The sequence below is a fragment of the Symphalangus syndactylus genome, chromosome 7, assembly GCF_028878055.3.
Source record: "Symphalangus syndactylus isolate Jambi chromosome 7, NHGRI_mSymSyn1-v2.1_pri, whole genome shotgun sequence".
NCBI classification, from domain to species: Eukaryota; Metazoa; Chordata; class Mammalia; order Primates; family Hylobatidae; genus Symphalangus; species Symphalangus syndactylus.
In genome coordinates this window covers 83,732,028-83,747,164 of record NC_072429.2, presented here as the reverse complement: position 1 = coordinate 83,747,164, position 15,137 = coordinate 83,732,028, and the positions used below count along the sequence as shown (strand labels likewise).

At 41.1% G+C, this 15,137-nt stretch overlaps 1 protein-coding gene across 2 annotated transcripts in view; it reads right to left on the bottom strand.

Annotated features, from left to right (window-relative positions):
• The window catches only part of CA13 (carbonic anhydrase 13), a 40,612-nt gene extending 27,748 nt beyond the window's left edge, over positions 1 to 12,864 (bottom strand). Inside the window, exons 1-2 of one of the 2 annotated variants that reach the window (XM_055286666.1) lie at positions 12,453 to 12,864; positions 6,824 to 7,021 (exon numbers count right to left, since the gene is read on the bottom strand). In XM_055286666.1, the coding sequence (XP_055142641.1) occupies positions 6,824 to 7,021; positions 12,453 to 12,489 (235 nt within the window). In that variant the 5' untranslated portion in view covers positions 12,490 to 12,864. The remainder of the gene's footprint in view (positions 1 to 6,823; positions 7,022 to 12,452) is intronic. The other variant, XM_063643093.1, reaches the window with a different exon arrangement.
• Between the last annotated feature and the right edge of the window lie 2,273 nt (positions 12,865 to 15,137).

Below are 15,137 nucleotides of genomic sequence, written 5' to 3'. Positions count from 1 at the left end.
TGTCTAGCTAGTTGTATTTTTTTGTAGTGATGGGGTTTCACCATATTGCCCAGGCTGGTCTCAAACTCCTGGTCTCAAGTGATCCTCCTGCCTCAGCCTCGCAAATTGCTGGGATTACAGGTGTGAGCCACCATACCAGCCTTACATTTGACTTTTTAAAAATTGTTGGTAATTTGCTAACCCTAGCCATTTTCCTAAACTACACTGTAGTCAGCTGTCTTGAATGACAAGCAAGCTGGCAACAGGATCTGTTTGCTCACGTATTTACTCTCTGCCAATTAGGATACAAATTCCTTTAAGGCAGAAACCGTTTTGGTCCCCTATATCTCCAGTGCCCAGAGAGTACTTGAATCAATTAATATTACCAAGATAAAATAAAAGACCTCACCTGTTAAAGCACTCCTCCACAAACTTTAGTTTGTAGGGATGCTACTGAAGTTACCTGGGAATCACTAAAAACTAAGTTCTTAGGACTAGTGAACCTGAGAATAATCACTTTATGGTAAACTTGTTCTCTGAAGTAAAGATACATGAACAGCACATCTGCAATTTGCTTGGAATCTAGAGAAACAAGAGCCAAGAGCACAAATCTGCCAGGATTATACCGAGAGAAAGACAGAGAGAGAGAGAAACCAAAGGACATACATGTTCCCACTCAGTAGGACCTTGTATTATTTAGGGAGCCAGAAGAACCTTCATTAAATCTGGCTTATTTTACTCAGAGCATATACACACCAAGCTACTCTCTCATTCAACAATTATTAAGAGCTTACGATGGGCTAGCAACTATTCAATACTAAATATGCAATGATAAACAAGTTTGTCCAAATCCTTAAGAGACTTAGTCTAGTGAAAGAAACAAATAATCATAATAGAGCTTTATATAATTGTCACATTGTCACAGGTTACCAATTCCTTTCCTAGCTATCTTGGCTCCTGGGGGGATTGTACACCTATGGTATGTCCACCTACTAAATCTTTTTCTGTTTATTGTTCGTTTTTGTTTTTGTTTTAAGAATATATAGTGTAAGATCTTGTGAATAATTTGTTTGACTTCAGGCAGTTACCTAGAACTAGATAATGGAAGCATAACTGAGAAATTGGCATTTTCTAGAGATGAAAATTAAAGAACAATCACTGAATTCATCAAGTTGCTGCTCTTCCTAGCAGGACTTTCTTAATCAGAAGACAACTTTCTTTTTGGTATCTTTTTAAAATTTCAGCACACATATTTTATCCACAAAAAGAACACACACCATTACTGTTAGTAGTAGTAGTTACTAATTGTTATTGAGCGCCTACTATAATCCAAGAACTATTTCATTTATAAAATACAAAAATTAGTACCACATATTTTTTAAAAATAAAAGTTCCAGCAATGAATAATGTTTAACTATTTAAGTGTTAAATGGTAAATATTAATTGATTTCTGGTGGTTTGTAATTTTATTGAGAGTTAATCTATGTATGCTAAGGCACCCTAATGCTATGTCATGGTATTTTCCATGTCTTTCCATCATACAAGTTTCTTTGTTTTTTGTTTTTGTAACTTAAACACACACGTATTGAGTGCCTACCATGTGCCAGGCACCGTGCTAGGTAGGTAAGACATAGTTGTTGCTCATAGAGAGCTTTAGCTAAATGGAAAGACAAAGAAGCCAACTAGCAGTTACAACATAATGTGGAGAGTGGCCGGGCGCGGTGACTCACGCCTGTAATCCCAGCACTTTGGGAGGCCAAGGCGGGCGGATCACGAGGTCAAGAGATTGAGACCATCCTGGCTAACACGGTGAAACCCCGTCTCTACTAAAAATACAAAAAATTAGCCGGGCGAGGTGGCAGGCGCCTGTAGTCCCAGCTACGCGGGAGGCTGAGGCAGGAGAATGGCATGAACCCCGGGGGAGCAGAGCCTGCAGTGAGCCGAGATCGCGCCACTGCACTCCAGCCTGGGTGAAAGAGCGAGACTCCGTCTCAAAAAAAAAAAAAAAACATAATGTGGAGAGTTCTGTGTTAGGAAAATTCCAGGATGCCCTAGGAGCCACAGTAAGGGTGGTAGGGCCTCAGGTGAGGTTCCCAAAGCTGCGAGATACTGTATGAGTCCAGAAAGACCAGGAGCTCAGGTGAAAACAGCCTTGTCTTTCTTCAAACTACTATTTCCCCTGTATATTACAGCCAACTGGAAGTCTTCCTAAAGAATTTCATGAGCCAGGCATGGCACAGTGACTCATGCCTATAATCCCAGCACTTTGGGAGGCCAAGGCGGGTGGATTATTTGAGGCCAGGAGTTCGAGACCAGCTTGACCAACATGGTGAAACCCTGTCTCTACTAAAAATACAAAAAATTAGTTGGGCGTGGTGACGTGCGCCTGTATTCCAAGCTACTCAGGAGGCTGAGGTGGGAGAATCACTTGAACCCAGGAGGCAGAGGTTGTAGTGAGCTGAGATTGCACCACTGCACTCCAGCCTGGGTGACAGTGAGACCTTGTCTTAAAAAAAAAAAAAAAAAAATTCATGAGCTAGGCATGGTAGTGTGTGACCGAGTGGGGAGAAGCACTTGAGCCCAGGAGTTCCGGGCTTCAGTGAGTTATGGCTGGGCAGCTGCATTCCAGCCTGGGAACAAAGCAAGTCAAGAAAAGAAAGAAAGAGAGAGAGAGAGAAGAAGAAGAAGGAGGAGGAAGGAGGGAGGGAGGAAGGAAGGGAAAAATTTCACATCTACCTCCTCCCTTTTGCTCCCTTTTGAAAGGATTTTTGGGTAGTTCTCTAAAGGTTTAACTATGGAGCATGATGTGTCCAGCCAAACACACCCTCCAAGGACTATGAGGAAGATTTCATGCCTGTGGTTTATTGACATGCCTGAGGTAGGATTCAGGGTTAATCCTGGTCAAAAATGGCTTCTTTACAAAATGGAAACTGTTTTATTCAAATTAACGTGGTTTGCTACAGAAAGTATCTTTGTGTTTTTTATAGTTTACCAAAAATCAAAAAAAAAAAAAAAAAAAAACAGCAAAAACTTGTTTAACTATGGTGGTTTCTTCTTTTTAATTGATTTAATCTCCCAAATCACCATGAAGCAATCTCTTTTGGTTTATCTTGAGAAAAAAAGAATAAAAATCATGACCCATATTTACATAGCTACTATCTCAGAGGACTACAAAGTACTTTATGGATATTTTCAATTAATCCTGGTAATTTTACTGTGAACTAGATAGGAAAAGGATCTTCATTTAAAAGAAAGAGCACACACTACTGATGACTAAGTGTCAAATCTGGATACATAAATTGATTTCACTGATTAACCCGAAGTAGAAGGAAAATGAAAGGAAGAGAGAAACAGAAGAGAGAGAGAGAGAAACCTGGGTTCTCATAGAGCAAATTAGAGTAGAAAATTTTTACACTATGAATGTCTACATTTATAAAAAATATACCTGAAGTTTTAGATGAAGTAAAATGTAATCATTTCTCATTCTAAAATGAGGAATGAGCAGCTTTACTTTTTTTTTTTGAGATAGAATCTTGCTCTGTTGCCCAAGCTGGAGTGCAGTGGCATGATCTTGGCTCACTGCAACCTGCGCCTCCTGGGTTCAAGCCATTCTCCTACCTCAGCCTCCTCAGTAGCTGGGATTACAGGTATGTGTCCCCACTCTTAGCTAATTTTTGTATTTTAGTAGAGACAGGGTTTCACCATGTTGGCCAGGCTGGTCTCAAACTCTTGACCTCAGGTGATTTGCCCACCTCGGCCTCCCAAAGTGCTGAGATTACAGATGTGAGCCACCACACCCGGCCTTATTTTTTTATTTATTTATCTTTTCATTTTCTGAGACAGCTTCACTTTTTAAATATTTGACATCCTGTAAACAATAACAAACTACACTTATGGGTGGTATAAACTTTGTATTTAGAAGACTTGGACACTTTTACAATATATCTATTACATTAACCACAAGAGATGGGGTCTCCCTATGTTGCCCAGCTGCCCTCAAACTCCTGGGCCTAACTAATCATCCTCCTTCCCCAGTAGCGGGGTCTACCAGTGTGTGTCAGCATGCCTGGCTTAACCACTTTTATTAACATAGATTCACAAAACTGCAGAGTTGAAAGAAATATAGTTGAACATGTATATAAAAGGCCAGGTCCCTCCTTACTTGGCATTTCCTCCAAAAAGTTGAAAATACCATGTATTTATTTGTCTTTATGCATTTTTTACAATGCTTTGATGAAAATATACTACTTAAGCCAGTGCGGTGGCTCCCAGCACTTTGGGAGACCGAGGCAGGCGGATCCCTTGAGCCCAGGAGTTCAAGATCAGTCTGGGCAATATGGCAAAACCTTTTCTCTACAAAAAATACAAAAATCAGCTGGGCATGGGAGCACACGCCTGTGGTCCCAGCTACTCAGGAGGCTGAGGCAGGAGGATTGCTTGAGCCCAGGAGGTCAAGACTGTGGTGAGCCATGATCGCACCACTGCACTCTAGTCTAGGCAAGACCTTGTCTCAAAAAAAATAAATAAATAAATAAATAAATAAGAAAAAAAAGACTGGGCGCAGTGGCTCACACCTGTAATCCCAGCACTTTGGGAGGCTGAGGCAGGCGGATCACCTGAGGTCGGGAGTTCGAGACCAGCCTGATTAACATGGAGAAACCCCGTCTCTACTAAAAATACAAAATTAGCCGGGCATGGTGGCACATAACTGTAATCCCAGCTACTTGGGAGGCGGAGGCAAGAGAATCGCTTGAACCCGGAAGGCAGAGGTTGCGGTGAGCCGAGACTGTGCCATTGCACTCCAGTCTGGGCAACAAGAGCAAAACTCCTTCTCAAAAAAAAAAGAAAAAAAGAAAAAAAAACTTACCACTTTCATGAATTTGACAAATATGAAGAAGAAATGTGTGTGGGCTTATAATTTTTGCTAACGATAAGGCTTTACATAAATACAAGATATTACTACTAATCTAAATCTGGGCTCAATTAATAAGTAAAAACTTTCTTTCAATTAAGGATTTTAAAAAATTAACTATATTTTTTCATTAATATAGCAAATACAGCATCATCCTGATCTTAGATTAAAAATAAAAACAATGTCAGAGGCCCTAAAAAGTGTTTCCAAATATGATTCTCTCTAATATTTTATCTCATCTTACATTACACTTGATACCTTGGGCAGAATCTCTGCTTGGGCAGTAGATAGTCTAAAGAAGGATTAAACATTCATTTCAAGAAAATGTTTTTTCATCACTTACTTAATAAATTAACAAATAATCTATGAGTCCATTATTTATTCACGGTGTGAAAGACACTATCCCAAGAACTAATCAGTAGACGAAATGATTACATGTTCTAGAAAAAAGTACTAATAGGGAATATACAGTAAAAAAGTTTCATATATTTATTTTTTTTAATTAAACTTTTACTTTCCCTCCCTTCAATGTCTATTGTTAGGAGAATGGTACATAAATTACAATACAAGCATAGCTAGTACAATTCAACTTTTAAAATTATTTTATTTTTATTTTTATCTTTTGAGACAGGATCTTGCTCTGTCACTCAGGCTGAGTACAGTGGCGCTATCATGGCTCATTGCAGCCTTGACCTCCTGAACTCAAGCAATCCTCCTGCCTCAGTCTCCAGAGTAGCTGGGACTACGGGCACACCCCACCATGCCTGATTAATTTTTTATTTTTTGTAGAGATAAGGTCTCACTATGTTGCCCAAGCTAGTCTTAAACTCCTGGACATAAGCAATCCTCCCACCTCAGCCTCCCAAAGTGCTGAGATTATACATGTGAGCCACCACACCCAGCTGCAGTTTAGCTTTTTAAACAAGATATATTTTAATCTGGAAAGATGTCTATAAAATATTTTTAAATGGGACAAAATTTCAGAGTTATATAGCATTATTCCAAATGTATTTTTAATAAGAAAATGCAAAACAAGGATGATACACATGTATGTATACATAACTAAGCACCAAAATATTATGGAAGAAATAACATTAGTTACTTCAGGAGAGATTGTGGGAAGAAAGAGACGTTAATATTTGTCATATGTTTCCATATTGTTTTACTTACTATGAGTGGATATTACTTTGGCAATTAAAATAAGAGAGTAAGATTTTTTTAAACTAACCTTTTTCTATTAAAGCATGTACTAAATGGCGTTATAAGTTTGCAAATAATGCTAAAATAATTATGGCTAAAACTTTGCAGAAACAAATCATGAAATATCTACAAAAACTATTAAACTTCAATATTTTTATAATGGTAAATGCTAAGTGAAGTTATAATAACAAGCTAAGGTCAATTTTAAATTATCATGCAACATATCCTTTTCCAAATACTCTTTATTATTTTAAGGTAAGATTATCTGAAGGTTCAAATATATAACAAGATATCTTAATTCACAAGAAGAAAAAATATGCTTCAATTTGACAAATTCCAGGTCTAGCAAAAACAAAACATGAAAGATTCTGGGCGTGGTGGCTCACGCCTGTAATCCCAGCACTTTGGGAGGCCGAGGCAGGCGGATCGCGAGGTCAGGAGATCAAGACCATCCTGGCCAACATGGTGAAACCCTGTATCTACTAAAAATACAAAAAAAGTAGCTGGGTATAGTGGCGCGTGCCTGTAATCCCAGCTACTCGGGAGGCTGAGGCAGGAGAATCGCTTGAACTCAGGAGGCAGAGATTGCAATGAGCCGAGATCGTGCCACTACACTTCAGAGCCTGGCGACACAGCAAGACTCCGTCTCAAAAAAAAAAAAAAAAAAAAAGTGCAGTCTAATCATTCAAACCCTTCACCCACCACCACACACACACACAAAGAAAAGCCAACCTGATTTGTTCTCTGTGTCATCAAAGTCAACATTGAAGGAATGGCCGCTGTTGCTGATGATTTTAGCTGAGCTTGGGTCATACTTGATGCTAAGTGGTCGGAGGGAAGAGTCATATATCACTTCTTTGGTTTTAATCTCAATAGGAGATTGCTGATCACCATCAGCATTAGGGAAAAATTCCTTCCAGTGAATAGGACCTTAAATATATAGGACCAAAAAAAAGGATTAAATAAGTTCTTTCTTTTAACAAACATACATTGACTATAACGCACTCTGCTTGAAATTGAAGAAAACGCAAAGATTAATAAAATGAGATACTCGTCCTCAGGACCTTGGCATCTAATTGCTTTTTTTACAAGATTAGTTGTTTTTATTATAGATGTGGGAAACTCTTGGTGTGCTTTAAGTCATTTTCAGAATTAAACTAACCCTTGTAGACAAAAGAGTCTGTAAATTTTATAAAGTACTCTCCAGGCCGGGCGCGGTGGCTCACGCTTGTAATCCCAGCACTTTGGGAGGCCGAGGCGGGCGGATCACGAGGTCAGGAGATCGAGACCACGGTGAAACCCCGTCTCTACTAAAAATACAAAAAATTAGCCGGGCGTGGTGGCGGGCGCCTGTAGTCCCAGCTACTCGGAAAGGCTGAGGCAGGAGAATGGCGTGAACCCGGGAGGCGGAGCTTGCAGTGAGCCGAGATTGCGCCACCGCACTCCAGCCTGGGCGACAGAGCGAGGCTCCGTCTCAAAAAAAAAAAAAAAGTACTCTCCAAAGGTAACCTTCTACCAAACTAAAAACAATAATACAATTCATCATTGAAAACAATGACATTCAGTCTCAGCAGCTCCAAGAATGAGCTGTTGCTCCAGTGTTCAAGTTTGCAGATTGGAAGAGTCAAAAAAGCTGAGAAAGCCATGAAGCAAAGAAAGGGTGTCATTCTTAAACATTCTTAAAGATGCTGTGCTTACTTCTTTATTCTTCCTTCTATCACTCAGTGCTATCTTCTAGTGTCACTCAGGCCTCCACTCAATTACCTGTGATGTGCAACAGGCATACCAACGAAACATACAAATTTTTCTTTTTTTTTTTTTTTTTTTTTTTTGAGACGAAGTCTTGCTCTGTCCCCCAGGCTAGAGTGCAGTGGCGCGATCTCGGCTCACTGCAAGCTCCGCCTCCCAGGTTCACGCCATTCTCCTGCCTCAGCCTCCCGAGTAGCTGGGACTACAGGCGCCCGCCAACACGCCCGGCTAATTTTTTTGTATTTTTAGTAGAGACGGGGTTTCACCGTGTTAGCCAGGATGGTGTCTCGATCTCCTGACCTCGTGATCCGCCCGCCTCGACCTCCCAAAGTGCTGGGATTACAGGCTTGAGCCACCGCGCCCGGCCACATACAAATTTTTCACCTGGGATAATCCAAATAAAATGGCCGCACCATGTCAGGAAACAATATTGTTGATTATCTGCAGTGGAGTCAGATTGTAATTTATTTCTCTCTTTCTTCATTTCAGAAGGTTCTTCTATGGTTATTTTGCCAATGTTACACTTGAATTTCAACACAAGAGAAAGGTGTCATCCTGGTCGTCTATTCAAAACGTCGAAATCGTATCAAGTTCACAAATCAGACATGTTAGGGAAATTGAAACGAGCCAATCAGCTGACAGTTCCCTTTTCAATCCTCTTCACTTCTTTGGAAGACTCTATAAAGTCTTGCCTCTCAAAATCAGCAGCAAAGCTGTACTTTCATGTAAGTTCCACGTCATTCTACAGATGTGAGTCACTTTATAGGTTATAGGTTCTTATTCTCTCTACTATTCCTGAAATTTATATAGCTATCACCACCTACACTGGGCTACTGACTAAGGTTTACCCACCTACTTTGCTAACCAATCTTTCACTAAAAATCAAGTCCTAATTAAAACATCATAGCATGACAATTAATTAAACATGTTACTAACAACAACCAAAAGACATTTTAAAATGATAAAATTTAGAGTGATATTTAAAGAAACGCAATATATCACAAACATCAACAAACTCTAAAGCGTAAAATTCTAAATCTTTTTTTCTTTTTTTTTTTTTTTGAGACAAGGTCTTGCTCTGTTGCTCAGGCTGGAATGCAGAGGTGTGATCTCAGCTCACTGCAGCCTCAACTTCCCAAACTCAAACAATCCTTCCACCTCAGTCTCCCAAGTAGCTAAGAGTACAGGTGTGCACCACCACACCCAGCTACTTTTATAAAAAACTTTTTTTGTTGAAAGTCTCCCTATAGGCTGGTCTCAAACTCATGGGCTCAAGTGATCCGCATGTCTCAGCTTCCCAAAGTGTTGGGATTACAGGCATGAGCCACCACACCTGGCCCAAACTCTAAATCTAATACTGCTTACTATGCCTCATTTTTGCAAAAGAGAACTCACACATACATACATTCTTTCATATATCCTTCAGGCACAAAAAGTCATAGCATAAATATATAACTGTACACTCAGCTTAAAAGATGTCATCTGACAAACTGGACTTCAATGCCACTTGAGCATCAAAAGTCCTTGCTTAGAATGTATTACAGAAAAAGCCTTGTTTATTCAATACTTTTGCCATCTTTCTGAGTACTTTTTCTATATATAAGCTAGACCTTTTTTCCCCCTTAATTCAGAAAAAGCTTTCTATTTCACTGCCACCAAGTAAGAGTTCACCTAATGAAAATTCAATTTCAAATACACAATGCATGTGTCACAACATGCAGGTGACATTCTCCCAATCAATAAAGAGTTGCTTTCTTCTCCTAATTGCTTTGCTCTCCTATTTCCAGTCATTTATAAACAGAACTATTATGAAAAGAAGTCAAACCAAAATAAAATAAAAGTAATAATACTTTGTATCACATTCCCGACATTATCTACTAACTACCATAGTCAGTTCAGTACCCTGCCTCTTAAAGAGGTCCCCTTTTTCAATTTTTCCAAAAAAAATTTCCTCCTCCTCCTCCTCCTGCTTGTCCCCCCCATGACCCTGCAGGCTCATCTGGAACTCCTGGCCTCAGGCAATCCTTCCATCTCAGTCTTTTGAGTAGCTAGGATTACAGGTGCAAACCACCATAATTCTTTTTTTTTTTTTTTTTTTTTGAGACGGAGTTTCGCTCTTGTTGCCCAGGCTGGAGTGCAATGGCGTGATCTCGGCTCACTGCAATCTCTGCCTCCCAGGTTCAAGCAATTCCCCTGCCTCAGCCTCCCGAGTAGCTGGGATTACAGGCACGTGCCACCACGCCCAGCTAATTTTGTATTTTTAGTAGAAACGAGATTTCTCCATGTTGGTCAGGCTGGTCTTGAACTCCCGATCTCAGGTGATCCACCCACCTTGGCCTCCCAAAGTGCTGGGATTACAGGCATGAGCCACTGCACCCGGCCAGCATAATTCTTAATTAGAGATATGTGGCGGTTGCTCAATTGATTTAGGAACTTTTAAATATCTACAGTGATGTACACTTTTCAGTGATGTCACATTCCCTAAACTAAACTAATAAAGTAGTCAAAGGTTAGGGGAGGAATCCTAAGTTATTTGTGAAGGCAGTACCTTTTCAGGGCTTCAAGTCTTGATGTTTCATTTTATCAGTGTTGCTATTCCCAGCTTAAGTTTCCTTTTATCTGCTCAGTCACTGGTTTTACCAATGTTTAAACAGAAAAAAAAAAAACTTGCCTAGTTAGGCCCAGAGCGGTGGCTCACGCCTGTAATTCCAGTACTTTGGGAGGCCAAGGCAGGCGGATCACTTGAGGTCTGGAGTTCTAGACCAGCCTGGCCAACATGACGAAACGTTGTCTCTACTAAAAATACAAAAATTAGCCGGGCATGGTGGCTCGTGCCTATAATCCCAACCACTTGGTGGGGCTGAGGCTGGAGAATTGCTTGAACCCAGGAGATGGAGGTGGCAGTGAGCCAAGATAGTGCCACTGCACTCCAGCCTGGGCAACAGAGCAAGACTCATCTCAAAAACAACAAACAAACAAACTAAAAACTTGCCTAGTTAGTATATAATACATTTCCAATAGGATTTTCCCAATCCTTTTAGATTGCATCGAAAAGATGGGAATGGCTAATTCCTAACAGAACAATTACTAACAGAAATACAAAATCACTCCTTATTAATGGCTTTGTTAAAATGCATTTTTAAAATTTCTGAAATAAGCTTCACTCAGGCCAATAATTTCTAAGCTACTAAAGAGTAATCAATATCCATTGATTGAAATACCCCTCTTCTTCCTAACTACCATAAAGGCGCAGTTGGGATTCAATGACTATTAAATAACTCTGATAAAAACGACTTCAGCAGAGAGGGAAATGAAAAGAGATTTGTCATATTTTCCCCCTAAACATTCACTGGAAATTAGCAAAATGTAAGATTATAATTATGGCCTTAATCAAGAAGAAATCTGACTATACATCTTTTATTATTAAAGTTATAAATTTCACCTGCTGCCATTTTTAAACTAGCATATTTAAAAACAGGCTACAATTAGGAATGGAATTTTTCTGTTAATTTGTGAAATTAAACTTTCTATAAAATTTGACCATTCTCTACTGTTTAATCATGTACATGCTAATAGAAGGAAAGTATTATTATTCACAGCCTTAATTTTTCTTTATTATTATGTATTTACTTCTTAAATTGACAAAAATTGTATATATTTATGTGTACAACATGATGTTTTGAAATATATGCACATCGAGGAATGGCTAAACCAAGCCTTAATTTTGACAGTTATTCACTATAAGGCTTTTTGGTGTCACTGCGATTATTTCAAATAATTATTATTTAAACAATCAGTTCAGTTTAACGTAGGAACAAGAAAAAATGTTTTACTTTTGATAATGTGTGATATACAAGAATAAAAGTGTACGCCATTATTTATCCTATTAATACATTTCTATCAATGAATTATAATTTCAGTAATCCTTTGCTCACCCTGCAAGGATGAGCGTGGAAAGAGAGGAAGAGTGGAGAAGTAACCCACAATGTAACTTCATTTCCCAGCGAGAACCTGAACCCTTACTAAAGTCCCCAGTAGTAGTCAGCCAACTGCAAATTGCTGTGGGAATATTTACAGTAACAGCTATTAGGAAACATGCAGTGTTTTGTTTGCCACGAAGCCAACTTAATCTTCAGTGTCACAATGCAAGTTAAGATTTCCTGAATATATTTTCAAAGATTTTCTATGATTTGTTTCTCCTAAGTGAATAGTGAGCTTAAAAGACTGAAAGCGAACTTGTCCTTATTTCATTAAAGTGTGTCATCAGACTTCTAATCTCCAAGCCTGTAATTGATAAGTGGCTGTTACTAGGCAAAGTCCTTGGCTTTTCAGATGAAGGTGAACGCACACGTATGAACACTTGGGAGTCTGGGGAATCCTGATAGAGATAACACACACCAACGCTCACATCCACTACCAACAACCCGTCTACCCTGGCAAGACTGCTCTCCGCTTCCTCCACTGGGCTCCGAGGAGTGCTGCTTAGTTTAAAGAGGAACGGAAAAGTTTCTCTCTGTGCGAGCCCAGTGTGTGGTCGGCGAGCGCCGGGGCGTCGCGCTAGTCCTCTCGCCCCCCGCGCAAAGCCCCCCTTGGATCAGGAAAAGGCGCTCACCGTTGTGCTCGCGGTATCCCCAGCTGAGCCTCGACATGGTCCCTCGGGATGGAAGGCAGAGGAAGATGTGACTGGGCAGCGAGAGAGCGGAGGGAGCGGGGAGGGGCCCGGGAGGGAGCCTGCTAGGGCGGGACTGCGGGGCGCCCGCGGCCGGAGTGCGAGACCGTGAACCCGGCCCGGGGCGCTCCCGCCTGCGTCCTCCAGGCGGCAGAGGCGTGCGGGGAAGGCGCCCGCGCCGCTGGCTGAGTCCCGGGCCGCGAGTCTCTTAGTTTGGACTCGGGAAAGAGAGATTTGAGTTAGAGAGAGAGAGAGAGACGGAGAGAGAAAGGTTTCCGGGGGGGATCTCCTGCCTTCTGAGAAGGAGTCACTCGGGAGAGGAAAGTGTTGCCTAGAGGGCTTCCAGGAAGTAAATGAGTCACCAGAGCCTGGAACTGCCAGGCTGGGAGGTGGAGACCCGGTGGAGGCGTAAAAGAAGTCGGTGATGGTCGTGGCAGTGATGATTACAAATACAAAACAATAATGACGATGGTAATCACCACCATTGAAAAATACTTATTAAGGGCTTATTGTGGGCGAGGGTCTTAGCTAAGACGTTTACCCACGTTTTCCCATTAGATCCTCTCAGCATTTCCTCGAGAAACACGTGGCTTAAGAGACACTACGTAACGTGCCCCAGGTCGCTCAGCTAAAGCCGGCGGGGTCGCTGTTAGAGAGGACCAGCTCCCGGTCCCGGGTTGGCTCCATTGCCCATTCATCCTTTCCTTACCTCTCCTTCTCACTCTGCAGGCTTGTGGCTTGGTGAGTCAGGAAACCAAAACCAGTTGTTGAGATTTGGTCCCAAAATTCTGCTGCCCTCCTGCCCCGGCAAGAAAGGTTTTCAGGACATCTTTCCTGGATGCTTGGTGGGCTTGTTACCCTAGGACTGGAGTCAGAACTAGCTGCAGAGCCTTGAATTTCTGGCCTGGAGTTGTGAGTGTTCTGGGTTCAAAGTGAAAAATAAAAATTGGGTACATGAACCACTTTCTACCTCCTTGTCTCGGGTCAACTGCCTCATATTTTATAAATCCAAGCAACCTCTTTGTAAGGAACCTAGTAAACCCATTTTCAGTAACTCGGATGATTTGGTATGTCAAGATGAATAATGTTCTTAACGTTCTAAGTATCAGTTCCTGATACCCAATAATAGTGGTTACATGAATGGATGAATGACTGAATAGACCAAAATTGTTAAATTTTGGTCGGTGGGTTTCAAATACTTCCCAAATCGTTACTTTTATTGCTTTGGGTACACACTTTGTAACCACCCAATGGCTTACCTTGCCCGCTGTGAAGACACAGCTGATTTATCAAGACAGGGGAATTGCAATACATAAAGGGTAATTCCTGTAGAGCCAGCTGTGCAGGAGACTGGAGTTTTATTACTACACAAATGAGTCTCCGCAAACATCGGGGGATCAAAGTTTTTAAGGACAATTTGGTGGGTGTGGGAGAGCCAGCAAGTTAGGAGACCTGATTGTTTGGGTCAGAGGTGAAATCATAGGGAGTCAAAGCTGTCTTGCACTAAGTCAGCTCCTGAGTGGGGGCATGGGATCAGATGAGCCAGTTTATCGATCTGGGTGGTGCCTGCTGATCCATCAAGTGCAGGGTCTGCAACATATCTCAAGCACTGGTCTTAGGCTTTACAATAGTGATGTTATTCCCAGGAGCAATTTGGGGAGGGTCAGAATCATACAGCCTCCAGCTGTATTACTCCTAAACTATAATTTCTAATCTTTTGGCTAATTTGTTAGTCCTACAAAGGCGGTCTAGTCCCCAGGCAAGAAGGTTTGTTTTGGGAAAGGGCTGCTATTGTCTTTGTTCTAAACTATATACTATGTTCCTCCTCAACGTTATTTCAGCCTATGCCTAGGAATGAATAAGGACAGCTTGGAAGTTAGAAATGAGATGGAGTTGGTTAGGTCTGATCTCTTTCACTGTCTCAATTATAATTTTGCAGTAGTGGTTTCAAGTTCCTTCTTGTTTAAGTTCATAGCACAGTCTATATAATTTTCTAAAACAGCAACCTAAGTATTGGCAACAATCAAATTACCTTTCATGGGAAACTAGTTAGATCATCTGTAGAGCATTCATCATTCAATGGACTTCTTTTTTTTTTTTTTTTGAGATGGAATTTTCCTCTTGTTGCCCAGGCTGGAGTGCAGTGGTGCGATCTCGGCTCACTGCAACCTCCGCTTCCCGGGTTCAAGCAATTCTCCTGCCTCAGCCTCCTGAGTAGCTGGGACTACAGGCATGCGCTACTATGCCCGGCTAATTTTTGTATTTTTAGTAGAGCTGGGGTTTCACCATGTTGGTCAGGCTGGTCTCCAACTCCTGACCTCAGGTGATCCACCCGCCTCGGCCTCCCAAAGTGCTGGGATTATGGATGTGAGCCACCGCGCCCAGCTGCCATTCAATGGACTATTGTCCGTTTATAAAAAGAATGAAGATCTCCATGAGCAGAGCAGATGTAAAGTGAGTCCTGGGATGCATTGAGGATGCAGGGGCGGGGGAAGCAAAGGAGCAAAAGAGTGTATATAGTAGACTGCATGTTTAAGAAAAAAATAGAAATAAGAAACTGCACACATATTTTCAGATTTTTACCAAAAAAGTAGAGAATAAGCCATAAATTAATAAAAATGGTTCCTT